Source organism: Centroberyx affinis, unplaced genomic scaffold (genome assembly GCF_046629955.1).
Source record: "Centroberyx affinis isolate AG114_WGS23_722 - 3 ecotype Tasmania unplaced genomic scaffold, CSIRO-AGI_Caff_v1 ptg003526l_1, whole genome shotgun sequence".
NCBI classification, from domain to species: Eukaryota; Metazoa; Chordata; class Actinopteri; order Beryciformes; family Berycidae; genus Centroberyx; species Centroberyx affinis.
The window spans coordinates 222,706-238,012 of NW_027281470.1; the positions used below are offsets into that span (position 1 = coordinate 222,706).

The following is a 15,307-nucleotide window of genomic DNA, read 5'->3' on the forward strand; positions in this document are numbered from 1 at the left end:
GTTGGAGGAGAGAAAGAGATGTCAGGAGAAAGAAAGAGAGATCGTGGAGAACGGAGTACAACATCATTTTCCAACAGTCTCTAATGTTGTCCCTAATCCCCCAGCGCCTCATTGATGCCAAACATGAACACTGCTTGGCTGCTAACCGCTACCTTACAGCCACTGTATATAGGTCTACAGGGAACCCACTGTAAACAGTGACATTTTGTGTTTTGACTGCAGTACCAGCAGCCTTCTGAAACTCTTGTCGTCACCGATGCCAGTGTTACTGTGGGTCGTTCTGGAGAGGGTTTGTTTACCTTCCTCTCCTCCTTAGCTCTGGACGTGCATGGGTTTGGTGCCAGTGCTTTCCGAGTGAGATGGAGAGAGGGTTGTTGCTAGGAGGACTGGAGACGAGAGGAGGGAGGGAAAGGATAGGCAACACGGGCTGGCGCGAAAACGGGCGATCTCGGTTCGTCGCGGCGGCTCAGAATTGGGGTTTGGGGGGGTCTTTTTGTTCCGTCCTCTCGACTGTCCATTTGGGTTGGGACCCTTAACAAAGACGGGACACGGGCAGAGGGGATAATGGTTTTAACGTCACCTTCTTTTCTCTCTCTCTCTTTGTCTCTTCCTGTCGTCCCCCTCTTGTTTTCCCAGTGATGGCCTCAGCTGCGCAGCTGTGCCGGTGATCCCGCCGCTGCGCATAGGGAAGAAGCAGAGACGCCTTGACAACCGACCTCCCTTCCTCTCTCTTCTGATTTAAAAAAAAAAAAAAAAAAAAAAAAAAAAAGATAGAAAAAAGAAAGAAAGCAAACACACCAGCATAAACAAATGCGACCATGTACAGTGTGGAGGACCTCCTCATCTCTCATGGATACAAGCTGCCCCAGCACCCCTCTTCCTCCTCCACCCCTACCCCAGCCCCTGCGTCCTCGTCCCGCCAGGCGCCCTCCCCCTCACCGCCGTCCTACAACAAACGCCACGAAATCCTGGAGAACAGGCCCGGCCACAGGACAGTGAACGGGTATGAGAGAGGGGCCGGGGGGCCCTACGGGAACAGTGGCGGCACCAGGCAGCCCCAAGCCTACGGCGGCGGCTGCCCCAACAACAACAACGAGCCCAGGGACAGGAGCCAGCCCAGACGAGAGGGCGACATCCGGAGCCAAGGTGACACCCACTCCTTGGGCGAGTCCCTGACCTCAGACAGCGGGTAAGATGTAGTCTGTGTTATACCTTGAGACCAATCATTTGCTCCTGTCTGACCGACCCTTTACATGCCTGTGGTTGTCCTTGTTGCTTATTGAATAATGACACAATCAGTCTTTCTTATGGCGCTTTGAAGGAACAGATGAATGAAATTAAAGAACTAGTCAAGGACTTTCGCATGGGGATTTTGCACCACATTTTGAGTGGAACTGCCTCACACTGTCTCTCGATCCCTCCCTCCATCTCTCTGTCGCTCTCATCCCTCCCTCCCTGTGTCCCTGCCTCCCTTTTCATCTCCATTTCCCTCCCTCTCCTCCTCTTCCCAATAAAGTCATGGGCCAGGGAGGAGGGATAATGTGTGCTGGAGTCTTAATCTGCCACATGGGACCTTGGAGTTGTAAACAAAGCTGCTGTTTGGTAGACCTCTGTGCCCCATTGAGCATGCCCAGTCTTACACACACACACGCACACACACACACACACATACATACACACACACACAGACATACACACACACACACACACACACACAGTCGTATACAGACACACACACAGCTTGCCATGTGCTGTCAGGTTTATCAGACCCCCCCCACCCCCAACACACACACACGTGCACGATCAATATGCCTAACCCACCTCCACTGTTTCAAAGGCATTATACCTCCTTATATAATGCATGTGCCATTAATAATACAGGCTTCATATAGGGTTTATTTAAATATGTATATGGAAGTTAGGCTATATTTAGCTCAGTCTGGAGTTATGCAATTGAAACCCTCCTGGGTAAGGAGTGTTAAAACGTATGATGTTTCCAGAGATACAGGCTAGCTGCAGTCAATCTGTTTTTTCCTGAAAGCAGGCCTGTTTAGTTTGCCTATTCGCACCAGTACTGGGGGTTAGTGTGCTGTAACTGAGACAAAGTCAATACAGCTGTTCCCATGTCCACACAATTAGATAGGCTTGTCAGATTTTTCCCTTTTTTCCTTACATTTTGTTTGCCTGATTTTCTTTTTTTTCTCCTAATCCGTTTTTGCCGACAGCCAGTGACAGAGCATCTGAAAATAGTCATATGACCTTGAATAATGTCAATGGGTGTGTTAGTGATTTTTTTTTTTTTTGAGACGGGTAATCCGCATTTTCATGTCCCTGCTCTGCCAGTGCTATCAGAGCATTCTATTGGGAATGTGGGAATTGCTAAGACATATGTTCTGCAATTTCAGTCTGTTGTTTGTTGATCCTTCTTTTTTCCCCTCATCCAAATCCGTTTTGCCTGGCAGCTTTAGTTTAGATAAGGAACAGGCCTATCTTGGCACTCCCATTAGGCAGTGCTACTTAGACCCAATTAAACTAATGATGGTAACTCATCTTACATGAGATGCCCCCAAATGTAGCAGATTGGCATGGCCGACTTCCCCCCCAGCACACGTCTCTGGCCAATGATGATCATGGATGGAAATGTCAAGGATGCTCAGCAGCCTCGGCCCCGGGGGCGTACACATGTGCATGCGTCTTGTTTACATTGTCAGTCAGTCACTCCAGAAATAACCGGGCTGTATCCAGAGACCATTGAGCCTTGCTGCAGCCCATCAGGACTGCCATCACAAAGTCCCCTCAGATGTAGGAGCTCTCCTTAGACTATTCTAGTGAGGCATTACTACTTTTCTCAGGTCAAGAGCGGAATAGAAAGATGATTGTCAAAGAATCGTCCTTTGAGTTGTTGATCTATCTTGAAGGACATCCAGGACTCACAGCCACAGTGTGTCATTGTGTAATGTGTTCATTATGCCCCAAAGAGAATCACAGTACCAGGCACTGCACTGCTACTCATGGTCATCTGTCTCCATCTAGTGGGAGATGGACTCAATTCACATCTGCCCACATTGTAGGACATTTCAAAGTGCTTGTAACTCTTCGGGTCAAAATTTTCAGTGGGTCTTGTTGTCTTATGTATATGCTCATCTTTTAATCAGTTTGTAGTGAATCATATGAACGTTCTTTGTGTTTTGGCTCTCAGGTTCTGTGATGGCCCCAGAGGTCCGCAGTCACAGTCCAAGGATGTGTCCTACTGGAGAAGAAGAGGCCAGGACTTCACTGTGCTGCTGGACTATGCTGACTTCAGAGAGTCCCGCGGAGGAGGACAAGGGGGCTACGGGAGGCCGGAGGCGCCACAACAGCCAAGAGGCCAAGATATGTCTGCAGAGGAGCGTCAGAGGGCAACCCAGGAGAGGCAGCGCTGGGCGGCCCAAGCCCAGGTGCAGGCACAGGTCCAGACCCGCTCTAGAGAAAGGGAGGCTGCTCTGCACCAGTGGAGGATGGCCGCTGAGAGGAAGTGCCAGAGCCTGGGGACCGATGAGTGGCGTCCGGCTGTGAGCTTTGGCCGCCAGCTGTCAGAGAGTGAGGGCGAACGTTGGGCACAGGAACAGCAGCGGCTCCATGCCAGGACACCAGAGGGCATGGTAGTCCACCCCAGGACCAAAGCCAAATCCCAGTCCCTGCCGCGGATGCTGCAGCCTGACAGCCTGCAGTATGTTGACATGACCTTGTCCGGTCAGGAACTGTACAGGAGGGTCAATGGCCACCCACTGTCACCCCATGACCTTTACAGAGCTCCCCGCTGGCCGGAGAATGGCAGGCCGGCTAGCGCCAGCCAACTCTCCATGACACCAAAGCCCCGCTTCACCCGACCCCCCAGGCCCCCTTCCTATGAGGTGCACCAGCAGATCAGGGGAAGCTGTGAGGTGTTGTCTGGGAGAGACTCAGCTGTTCCCCAGGCCAGGGACCGAACACCACTTCCCCTATCCAGGACGGGTGACCCCCAGCTGGACTATTTTGCACAGGACTCTGGACCTCCAGGATACATCCCTCCCCCATCATATAAGAGAGCCCCTATAATGAGAGGGGGTCGCCGGGGCTATGGTGAAATCGCTGTTGACTACAGGTAATTGCTATTTTTTCACAGATATAAATTAAGCCTAGTCCAACACTAGACAACAAGATCTGTGTAATGTTTCCTAGGATTTAGTTTGAGTTGTCATTCCATAATAGTTGTATGGTGCCCTTGATTGAAACACTGTCGCCCCTCTAATAGATTTGTTTATGTTTTGATTTGCCTTTATTTCATTCATTCAAGTCATCATTTTCACTTTCACATTGATTAGCTGAGTTTTCGAATTAAAGACTGACAGTATTTGACAACTAAACATTAGTTTTACATGTATTTTGATTCTATAAAAGGCTGTAATGTATGTAAACATTCAATTAGGCTAAATTGAGGTATAGAGCTCTATTTTCATGACGGCGCATGGCGGGCCTTTGCACCGGCAAAGTGCCATTTTCATTGGGTGCAGGTTTTTTTCTCGCCTGCGCCTGTTTGGTATTTCAGTGAATTGCCTTGAACTTGACTGCGCCTAAGTGGGAGGAGAGGTACAGTATGGGGTGTGTCAGTAACGATCAAGCAGTGCAATGCAATTTTGGTGTCAAGGATTATTGGGATTTGCGCTTATGACTTCTATGCCATTTTTGTGGCTTTACCAAGTGATGCGCGCATGGACAGATCCTATTCAAAAGCTTACCAAACCTTTTTGTGGATGATATGTCGGCCAATTTAACTTAGATATATTTCCTAAAGATCTAACTATATACACATGTGGTTGTGGTGTGAATGATTTTCATCCAACATAGAACTGTCAGTATGTGCCGTGATGCACAGAGTGGGGATTGTGGAGGTGGCCTCTATAGTGGGGGGCTGGTGGCTGCCCCCTTCCCCTCGCCAAATTGTCCCTGCGGTTGGCCGCCAGCTTCTGTTTGGCTCTTCACATAATATCATTGAACTGTTTCCTATAGTGGACAACAATTCTCCTAGAACCTGAGAAAAATGTTAACCAAATGATTATATGAATATACTTAGAAAGTATGCGGGCCAATAAATCCAGATTAAGGCTTTAAAGGAAAATACCACTGAATTTCAGCATTCAAATGTTATTTTGCCCTAGGAAATTCACAAGGTGTTCCTGAACAGAGATAACATAGCCCCTTCATGTGTCATGTCACACCTATATAGCTACTCCTGCATTGATAGTCAGTTTGAAAAAATATGGGAAAGCTGAAAATGACAGTACCCAATATTATTTACAAATAGCGCTCAGGTAAGATAAATCTACTATAAAATCAAGTTCAAATAGGTTTCTCTGTCAATGGAGCCGCTCCAGTCTCCTCAAAATCAGTGTATTTTCTAGTTTCTCTGGTGAGTTTTGTTTATAAATTGAACTGTTTTCAGAGTAGGTCCACTAAAAGTTGACACAGCTAATGAAAACCAATTCAGATCAAAATGTTTGTTTACACAGAATAAACTTTTAATGGAGCATATTTCTGTGTGGACCTACTTTGAAATTTGTTAGAGCATTTTTTGGCCAGCACCAATTAGGAACTTGGATGTACGCATCAAAATATTTTTTGGGATTAGCTGACCTGTCCAATGCAGTAAGGATTATGTTGTTTTCTTAAATTGAGTGGTATTCCCCTCTAAGCTATATTTCTAAAACCAGTCCCTAACACAATGAGATCATCATATTGGCTAGCATCCCTTTTATTATATTATTAGCTTGTACATTTTCTATTCCATTATTACTTTTTGAAGTCATTGCTATATGATGAAATGCAACTGTATTGTTGTAACTCTCAGGTACAGAGGCGATGTGTACCAGCAGATGCAGATGGCTCCAGATGGATCTCATTGGTTCACCAGACATCCAGCAGGTTCCTGGCCTGACCCCCAGAGAGAGAGAAGCATACCTAGCCAGAAGCAGCTTTACCCTGTCTATACCGCCCAGGAGCACCCTGGTGGAGGGGTCCAATACATCCCCTTTGACGACCCCCGTGTCCGTCATATTTCCTCAGCCCTGGGTGGCAACTCCCTGACGGACGCCGACAAGATCCGCCACATCCGCAACGAGCTTCCCAGCGTCACCGTGTCGGAGCCTGTGTCCGACGACAGTGCCTTTTTGCCCCCACCGTTGGGGCCCTTCATCGCGGCCAAACCGATTGATGATGCCAACCAGACGTCTTCTAGCGACTTCGACAATGACAATAACAGGTGGCACAGCGATTTGCACAAAGAGACTGTCGATAACTTCCCAGCAACTGACCAAAACTGCAACAACAGATATCCCAAAAACCAACGTCCTCCTCCCTCGCCATCCTCAGCCTTCCAGGCCCCATTAACGACCTGCTCCTCATCCCGCCAGGGCTCCAGCTCAGACCAGGGCTTTGCAGAAACCATCACTCAAGTGAAGAAGATTGTCCCAGATTCAGGGCCAGAGAATAACAGGAACAGTAAGAGAAGGGTGAGTGAGACCATCTTCTGCCTTGTGTCTGTCCCCATTCACACACCGACTAACATTAACAAAGACTCAGATCAGAACAATAATGAGACGATACCAAGCCTGACTGTCACCAACACAGACAGCATCACTGTAGGCCACACAGAGAGCCAGAACCTCCGGAGCAAGTCGATGACCGAGATGCCCATCAGACCCCACCACTCCCACTTCCACACCAGCAGCACATCCTCAATGAGGAACTACAAGAGGGCTCCTCTAAGGAAAGAGATAATAGATGCCTGGGCCCTTCAAGCCAGTGAAGACAAAGAGTTATGCTACGCCGGGTCCTGGCCTGGAAACCAATACCGTAATCAGGAGACCCAGACCAGCTCACCTTTGACAGTGATGAAAAGCCCAGTCCCCCAGAGCCCTCCTGGAGGACAGGAGCCTGGCCATTCTGCCTCAGATGCAACCACAGACAGTGGTGTGGGGACAGATAGTGGCTCTTCCTATGGCTACCCCATGGCAGGTCAGAAGAACCTCCATCCCTCCAGCAACAGCGCCTTCTCCCGTCTCAGCCTCAGCCCAGCCCAGCCGCCATCACTGCAACCCTCACAACAAGCCCCACCCTCCCCATCCAAAGAGGAGAGGGGTCAGGGAGACCAGCAGCCATCCTCCCCCAGGAAGAGTAACTCCAATCCCCTGGACAGTGCAGAACAGGTAGCCTTTGGTCAGTTCCTCCTAAAGCCAGTGAATCGGCGACCCTGGGATGCCATAGGAGAGCTGGAGTGCTTCAACAAGGAGCTCCAAGACACAATCAGCAAGAGACCCAATGTGGACCAGTGCATTGAGGATCTGGATGAGGTGCATAAGAACATATTAGAGCTGAGTAAATCAGGAGGGCAATTCCAGAACCCAGCACTTTTCACTGCTGGTCCAGACCCAGGCAGGGAAGCAATCAGTCTTCCACCAATGCACATAGATAAACCCAACAATATGAAAACCAGATCAGAGTCCTGGTCTTCTACCACTGATCTAGACTACAGGGACATGAAGAGTGCATTCTCCAGGCCACAGACCAACACCACACCATCAACAAATGAGCTATCCATACTCCGAGACCCAAGCCCCAGAGACTATTGCCTCCTGTCCTCGCACACTGACTCAAACCGGGTCTACAGGCAGGACATCCCAGTCCCCCAAGAATCCTTGCTGAGGGACGTGGGGTTAACAGTCTACACAGAGACTCCCGGAGGTCCTGGAGAGCCAATCCAACGCTCGCTTTCAGTCCCATCTCCACTCGATCACCAGGAGCTTAATCAGTCTGCGCAGCTGTCATGGGAAAGCAGGACAACACTTGTTAAAACTAGTGGTAGCTCTGAGCACAATTCAAATACAGAGCTTCAAGCTGAGGATGCTGAGAGAAAAGCTGAAGCAGGTAACATGCTGCGATTTAGGGGTGAGCAGAATTTGAACATCTGTAGGACCAGGAGTGAAAACAGCAGATCACCCAAAGGTGAAGGCTCACCACATATCACCAGGCTGACCAGGGAGGCTGCATTTGTTTTTGTGGATGAAGTTGATGAGAGATACACCATCTCTGAACCTCTGACCTATAAAAATGAGTCAACAATAGCAGACAAGCATCTGGAGAACCTACTCATTCAGGAGAAAGCCAATGCTCTCCCTACAGAAGACCTCAGTAAACTGTATGAGGTCAAATGCGCAAAAGGTATCCCTGAGAATGAGTCCATTGAGCAGAGGGCAGCCAGGATCCTGGGCATAGCTGTTCCAGTGGAAGCCTTGGGTGTGGCTGACAAACAGGCAGAGGACAAGCAGGAGGACTCAGAGATCACCGTAGCCGCCAACACCACCAGTGTAGACATTAAAACCTTTCCAGTAGAGGCTGAGAAACACAGTCCAGGCAGAGAGACACAGCAGGTGATGGGACAGTGTGAGCAAGTGATAGAGGAGTCCCTGATTAGCCAGGGACCAGAGACGGAGGAAGACAATGAGACAGGATCAGGTGTGGACCATGTAGAGGGTGAAGACAGACAAAAGCCCAGCAGCAACCACAGTGACAGTGCAGACAACCATGATAGTGAGACTCAGCCCGCGGTGGTGCTGGACCTGCCTGAGTTCCCACCCAGTAAGCTTCCCCTGTCCCTGCCTGTCACCCCTGATGAAAAGCTAGCTCTGAGCATGTGCAGTGGGGAGAAGAAGGGGCGCGGTGGAGCCTCCAAGCTTATTGAATCCCTGCAGGACAAGCTAAGCTCTTCTGCCTCTTCATCAGCTATGTCTCTGGGCAGGTCAACCACAGACAGAATGGCCCGTCTGAAGGAGTTGGACTCAGTGTCCCGAATAAGACGCCTCAGTCTCAAAAGTTCAGACTCTGGAGGAGAGGCTGATTCTGAGGAGAGAGATGGAGACACAGAGGAGAGTGGGGCTCACGAAGAGGCGACAGGGGAAGTTATGCAGAAACAAGAAGAGGAGGAGGAGAAGCAATTGGAGGAGGAAAAGATAGATGAGCTTGAAAAGGCACATGAAACACACGAGAGGGCAGAACCTGAAGAGGAGGAGGAGAAGCAATTGGAGGAGGAAAAGACAGATGAGCTTGAAAAAGCACATGAAACACACGAGAGGGCAGAACCTGAAGAAGAGCAGAATGACGAGGTAAATCAGGTAGAGCAAAGAAAAGAAGAGCAGACGGAAGTCGAACTTAAAATCAGTGAAGAGATGAATGCAGAGATTGCACTAAAAGCAGAAGACAAGGAGGAGAAAGAAGAAGAGGTTGAAGTAAAAACAGAGGAGGAAGGAGAGGTAGAGGTGGAGCTGAAAATTGTGGAGGACGACAAACAGAAGCCTTTGGAGAAGGAGAGAGACGGAGAGAATACACCAGAGGTCAGCGGAGCGGAAGCGACGCAGGAGGCGGAGCGAGAAGAGCTGCCCAGGCCGAAGCAGCGCACCAGGCTCCAGAAGCCTCCGCTGCTTCCCAAACCTCGCAGTGTTCCCAAGAGAGAAATCACCCTGCCACTCAGCTTCAACAGCGGCACCTGTGGCTCCTCAAGCATGGAGGACGAGGAGATGCTCTCTGTCTCAGGTGGGTGCAAACTAAGGAAATTAGAGATTAACCATTTTATATGCCTCGTTTGCCTCCAGAGGGAAGCAGCATCACAGCAAATATACAAAGGAATTAAAGTAAAGTAAGTTACTATGTATTGAAATAGGAATACTATTGATTGTCATCCTATTGCTATAAACTTCAGATTTCCAAGCTTCTAAGAGGAAATAATATCATTCTGAGTAATTTTTGATTGTGTCCTTATCTCTTCTTTCCTCTCTTTTCTCATTAGACTCGTACGACCCCAGTCGAGTGGAGCGAGTGTAACCTCTGACATTGCCTTCACCACTGTGGAAATTTGGCTTTTTCACGTTAACAGCTTTTCCCAACAACAAAGCTTCCATCTCACCTCACGGTTAGTCAGCTGTGACCCCCAGTGTTGTTACACAATACTCCTCACAAAAGTGACTGTCCTGGTGCTGCAAGAGCATTTTTACAGCCAAATAAAGGTGCCACTGGTGCCAATTCTCCAGGCCTTCACTCCTTTTCAGCTTCCTCATCTTCATCCTCCTTCCATTCTGTCCACCTCTCAAAAGTTTTATTTGCTCAAACAAGCGAACCTCCTCCTTTTGAAGTTGTCTTATTTTGCTTTTTGGAAAAATGCATGTCATTGTCCCCCTCTGCACTCGGGCTCCTCTTGAGCTTTGGTGTTGAAATATGAATGTAAAAGTGCTTCTGCTCTTCAAACAAAAGAAATGTAACAGAAAAACAAAATAAGAAAATGGTATTGCATTACAATCAGTGTTAACCTACACCAAATGTACATAAGAAAGAGGTATAAGATTTTATTAAGAAAAAAAAAAGGATTTAAGACATTTAAATGCTGAAGAAATGTATATTTTCTTATCTGTTAAGAAAAGACTAGGTTTTTGGAAGTGTAGTCTTGGGGTGCATTACCAATAACAAACCCCCCTGCTCTTTATTCTTATACTTGTGTGATAGAGAATGTATTGGATTGGAATGAGAAACACTGTGGTCCTTGAATAGTTTCACTCAAGAGCAATATTGTTGTACGGGGCTTTCGTGACAAATGTTTTGAGTAGCAGTTACGTCTCCGGTGCAAGGAGCTGATCTCATTTAAACGCCTGCTTTAAAGCTAAAGTGTTAGGGAAGTTGCACTGCTAAGATTACCGGCTTTGTGTTACTTGTGAGCACCTGATAATCTCTTCAAGTCCTCAGAGATTACACTCGGTCCGTTCTGTTCTCAGTGTCACTCCCACCCAAGTCTTCAGCCTCCCGGTTTCCCGGTGCCATCAGTTGTGCTTGTTCTCTCAGCATCAGCAATCGCAACGTGCATCAGAAATATCTGATTTCGCAAATGTGTTTATTTTTGTTAATCAATCCTCATACTGTACAAAAAGAAAATATATATTTTATGGCATTAACAGAAGTTTATATTTAACCGTGCAGTTTTCTTTGCTCACATCTTAGTTTAAGATTTAACGTGTGAAAATATATCTAATTTCAGAAGTGCTTTTTTGCAAGAAATGATAGATGTAGCTATATTGATCGCAGTGTGCCTTGTACACACTACTGTTTCTGTGGAAAAGTTCATTTGTGTGTAACACATACAGTATTTTTGTTGTACAAATCTTACTTTTACTCATTTAAACTGGACATCGGTAATCCATTTTACTTTTATGAATAAAAACATTTGGCGTTATTTTGGCAATAATACTAAATATTAAGCTAAAGATGCTTAATATTGATGCTGTACAGAACATTGCTGTTGGAATACTTATTGCGGTATCTGAAAGTGTTCAATAATTTAATGTAACTTTTGACATATCAGTGCTTTATAAGTCGAGAACATAACTGGCAATTGGTTTACACACTCTTCACTTATGGGGTAGCAATACAAGAAGGTTGAATAACATACCAAACAGAACTATGTGCTATGCATTGGACATCAACATTTACTGGGTTTAATACCAAATTCAAAGCTAAAACTGGGTTTTCAACATATGATTTGCTTGTTTGACCATGTCACTTGCAAGACGTTGCTGTTGTCTTTAACCCCCTTGATCCACCTGTATTTGATGTTGATCTTGTTGGATCTGGTTCTAGACTTGCATGAAAGTGGCTTTGACCTGAGTTCGTCAGTGAAAGTTCGATACGAGGTTTGTCATTGTCCCGTTGCCAACCCAGTACCTGTACCTCTGTGTTCCAGGTAGACTAATGTTATCTGGTCATTCTCATAGATCTTTTTGTACTGCAAGTTATTTGTAACATATAGACTATTGGTGCACATCTTGCTTTGATATTTTCTATTTTCATACCGAAGTCTGTACAGCTTTTTTTGTATGCGCCAGCATCCTTCTTTTTTTGTTGTGCATGAAATGCGTAAGAAGTTACAGAGAAAAAGGTGTATTTGCATATAATTGCATTTGGTACTATATAGTCTATCCAATAAACAACTGTTATATTTCATATAATGCATATTTTATTTTCAAAAGTTATGCTACATATTTAAAACAGAACAAGGTATTTTTAGATTATTGTGAAAAGGGAACTGTTTTTGAGGGCACAACATTTGTCTATATTTGGCATGATCATTAAGAATGATCATAAATAGAGACAAGTGTGTGTTATTATTGTACAATACTGCAGACTATTCATAAATAAAAGTCTTTGCATGTAAAGTCTTTGCCTCTGATTTTATTGTGTCCATTTAGAATCTACATGACTCAGTGCAAAGACGCAAGTTAGTTTAAGTTATATAATTTTCGGACATAAAGGCAGGATAATAATATTGTTGTGATCGTGACTAATGATGTGGTACCGTATTGATTCCTGTAGGGAAACTGGAGCTGGTGTGTGAGCTACTTAGCTCTGCTGTAGTTTTGTGATACCAATAAACTGTCATCATCCCACAGAGAGAAACAGCAGCACTACAGCACTTCTAGTCTGCATAGAACAATGTATGTTTCCTTGACTTATGTAGGTTGAGTTAAGCAACCAAGTAAAGCAGAATCAGTCAAAACAATTGCTATTCTATTTATTGCGTTATTTATAGAATAATGCAAGTCAATGCAACAATAATAATCATGCAAGTTATGGGATCTTCAAAAGATGGATGACAGCATTTTCTCCTGGCTCCTTGCCGGCTCATTTTCTGACTGCATCAAAATGAATCTTTGTTTTGATGAACTTGGTGTTGATCCTCAACATGTAACTGCCTGGGCCTTTCATGTAGCTTTGTGTATAGATTAATTTACCTTCAGCAAATAATTAGTCATACACACTATTACTATACTATTACTTAACTATATTTTACAAGGTAGTTCAGATGCCTGTTTGGAAATATTGAGGACTTTACAATGAGATTCAGAAATAGTAGAAAAAGAAGTGTCAAAATATGTCACAGCCACAATGAACATTCTTTTGCCCTATTTGCCATATAAATATTTGCTTGTGTATCATCATGTTAAGAGGGTAGAGATACTGGCATTTTTTTGGGCAATGTGAACAGGCAACACTCCCAACAACAGACAATCAAAATGGAGTTGAATTCTACTTCTTCAGTATGATGAAATGGGTTTTTAAGTGAAATTTCTCGACATTATTGTGATTATCAGGACTCTTGATGAAACTTAAGGGTTAGGCTTTTAAGGAGTGTAAATATCATTCAAATCTAAAATATTACACCAAAATTGATTGAATTTGATACAATCTAGTCTTAATGTGCTTCAGAACTGACTTGATAATACTTTTTACCATTAAATATTCATTCAGTTGCCCACTGAAAGAACCAAACCCAGATTGATTTTACAGAATTATATTGGCTCTATCTCTCTTGTGGCTCAATTCCTAACTGTCCCAGGAATTTGATATTTTACATTCAAAGTGCCACTGGGGCACTATAAAGAGCTGTAAAGACAGACTGGAAGAGTTTCACCAGTGTGTGCTGCTTGTTCCCAAAGTGCTCCGGGGGTTTCTGGCTTCATCCACCAAACCTTTCATTTGTTTTGCCCTCATTCCAGCTGAATGACGCGGCCACTGGAGTCACAAACACTCCGGCTCACTACATGTCATACGGCATCTGACCACATCTTCTAGCTCCATCCAGGATGACAAGGTACTTTCCATTCGAGGAAAAGTCAAAGAGGAGTTTTTCCCCAGAACTCGTGGTGGAAGAGTTTAGAGCTGTTGACCACTACCACTGGGGGGAAATCTGTCCCTGCTGAGGGGATTCCAGTGAACACCAAATATGCAAGAGGAACTGCTCACACATCATGAAGAGTACTGTGTGTACAGAAATGTGGTAATAATAAGGTCTAATGTTTCTCTTAAACTGTGACCACAGGCAGCAATACACACTGTCATAACAAAGGTTATTTATAAAGTTTAAGTAAAGGTGAACTCTCCATTTATCATTGCATAAAGGTTGCGTTATATCTTGGCCTCCTGTATCAGATAATACTTGATGACAAAACTCAGAGCAACTCCCTCCACCAAACCAGCAGCCGGTCACATGATGCTGTTAGAAAGGGGAAGAGTGGGCTGGAGCCACAGATATGAGAAACACTTCACACGTTTCAAGCACTTGGGCTTCCCTGATGCATAATCAGGAGTAGATACCGCCCACGGCTGATAAAAATAATGTAGTAGTAGCTTCACTAAAAGTTTATTAATGCTCTCATCTGCTGTATATGTGCTATCAGAGCATCTAGCTGGGGATTTGTCAGTCTGGATTTGCCATTTCACAACAGGAAGAAATTTGGTTCCAGTGAAAAGGGATATAAAAAAGTTTTCACCATGCTGTGTTTCCCTTTCAGTCTGCAGCCTGCTTCACTTTGCTTCTGTAACACAATGCCCGGACCCTTAGCTCTCTGAATAAGTGACAGCAACATATTTGACACTCTGAAACCTGCTGAAGCTGGTTGGTCATGTTGGATCTAAACCTGAGACTCACATCAGGATATTATCTCTGAGCAGCATCAGACGACAACAAGGGGTTTTCTGCTTCAATCCTCTCATGGTTTCCAGCTGTAAAACCAGACTGCGCTCGTAGATCTGGCCTCTGATAAAGAAGTGACAGTCAAGATGAGTATTACTGGAAAGGACAGAAGAGAGGTTTGTTTCAGGTGAGCTGGGGTACGAGCTTCCATGGTGACGGAGGAGTGGGCGGGGAAACTTCCTCTCCTCTCTCTCAAATCTTAGTGGACTTTCTCTCTTCAGATTTTACCATGGAAGTCAATAACGAAATAGGACAGAAAACCTTGCTGGAAAGTTCACCCACTGAACTTCATGTCTTCAATGTTGAACACAGGTTTTCCACACTGATTACACCTAAAATCCCACTGGGACTGTATAAGATTCACTAACAAGGAGCAAAATGAGAGAGATTGTGATAACATCAAAATAACTATGATGTATAGATGAATCATGAATAATAAATACGGAGGTGAAAACCTTTACAGACTAGAGTTTTCACTTATTGGAAGTAAATACTTTCATATATTTGTTTTTAATTCCTAATCCACTTTGATAGAAAAAAGTATTTTGTGTAGATTTTATATCAAGCATCCCAAATGAATACATCATTTTGTGGTGCAAAAATCTCCATGGAGTTGTATAATATTCTTGATATCCAGCGTATATTTCTTACCCACATGGAAGGAGTAATACTGCTTAAGATCCATGAGAGATAAACTTCAGTAGATAGTGCTGATGGCTGAGA

At 45.1% G+C, this 15,307-nt stretch overlaps 1 protein-coding gene across 1 annotated transcript; it reads left to right on the forward strand.

The window, feature by feature from the left end:
* The first annotated feature begins 771 nt into the window (after positions 1-771).
* On the forward strand, positions 772-12,226 carry jcada (junctional cadherin 5 associated a). Its single transcript, XM_071539821.1, has 4 exons — positions 772-1,189; positions 3,200-4,123; positions 5,867-9,603; positions 9,857-12,226. The coding sequence occupies exons 1-4, from the start codon at positions 819-821 to the stop codon at positions 9,889-9,891; spliced, it is 5,067 nt and encodes a 1,688-aa protein (XP_071395922.1). The 5' UTR covers positions 772-818; the 3' UTR covers positions 9,892-12,226.
* The last annotated feature ends 3,081 nt before the right edge of the window (positions 12,227-15,307 follow it).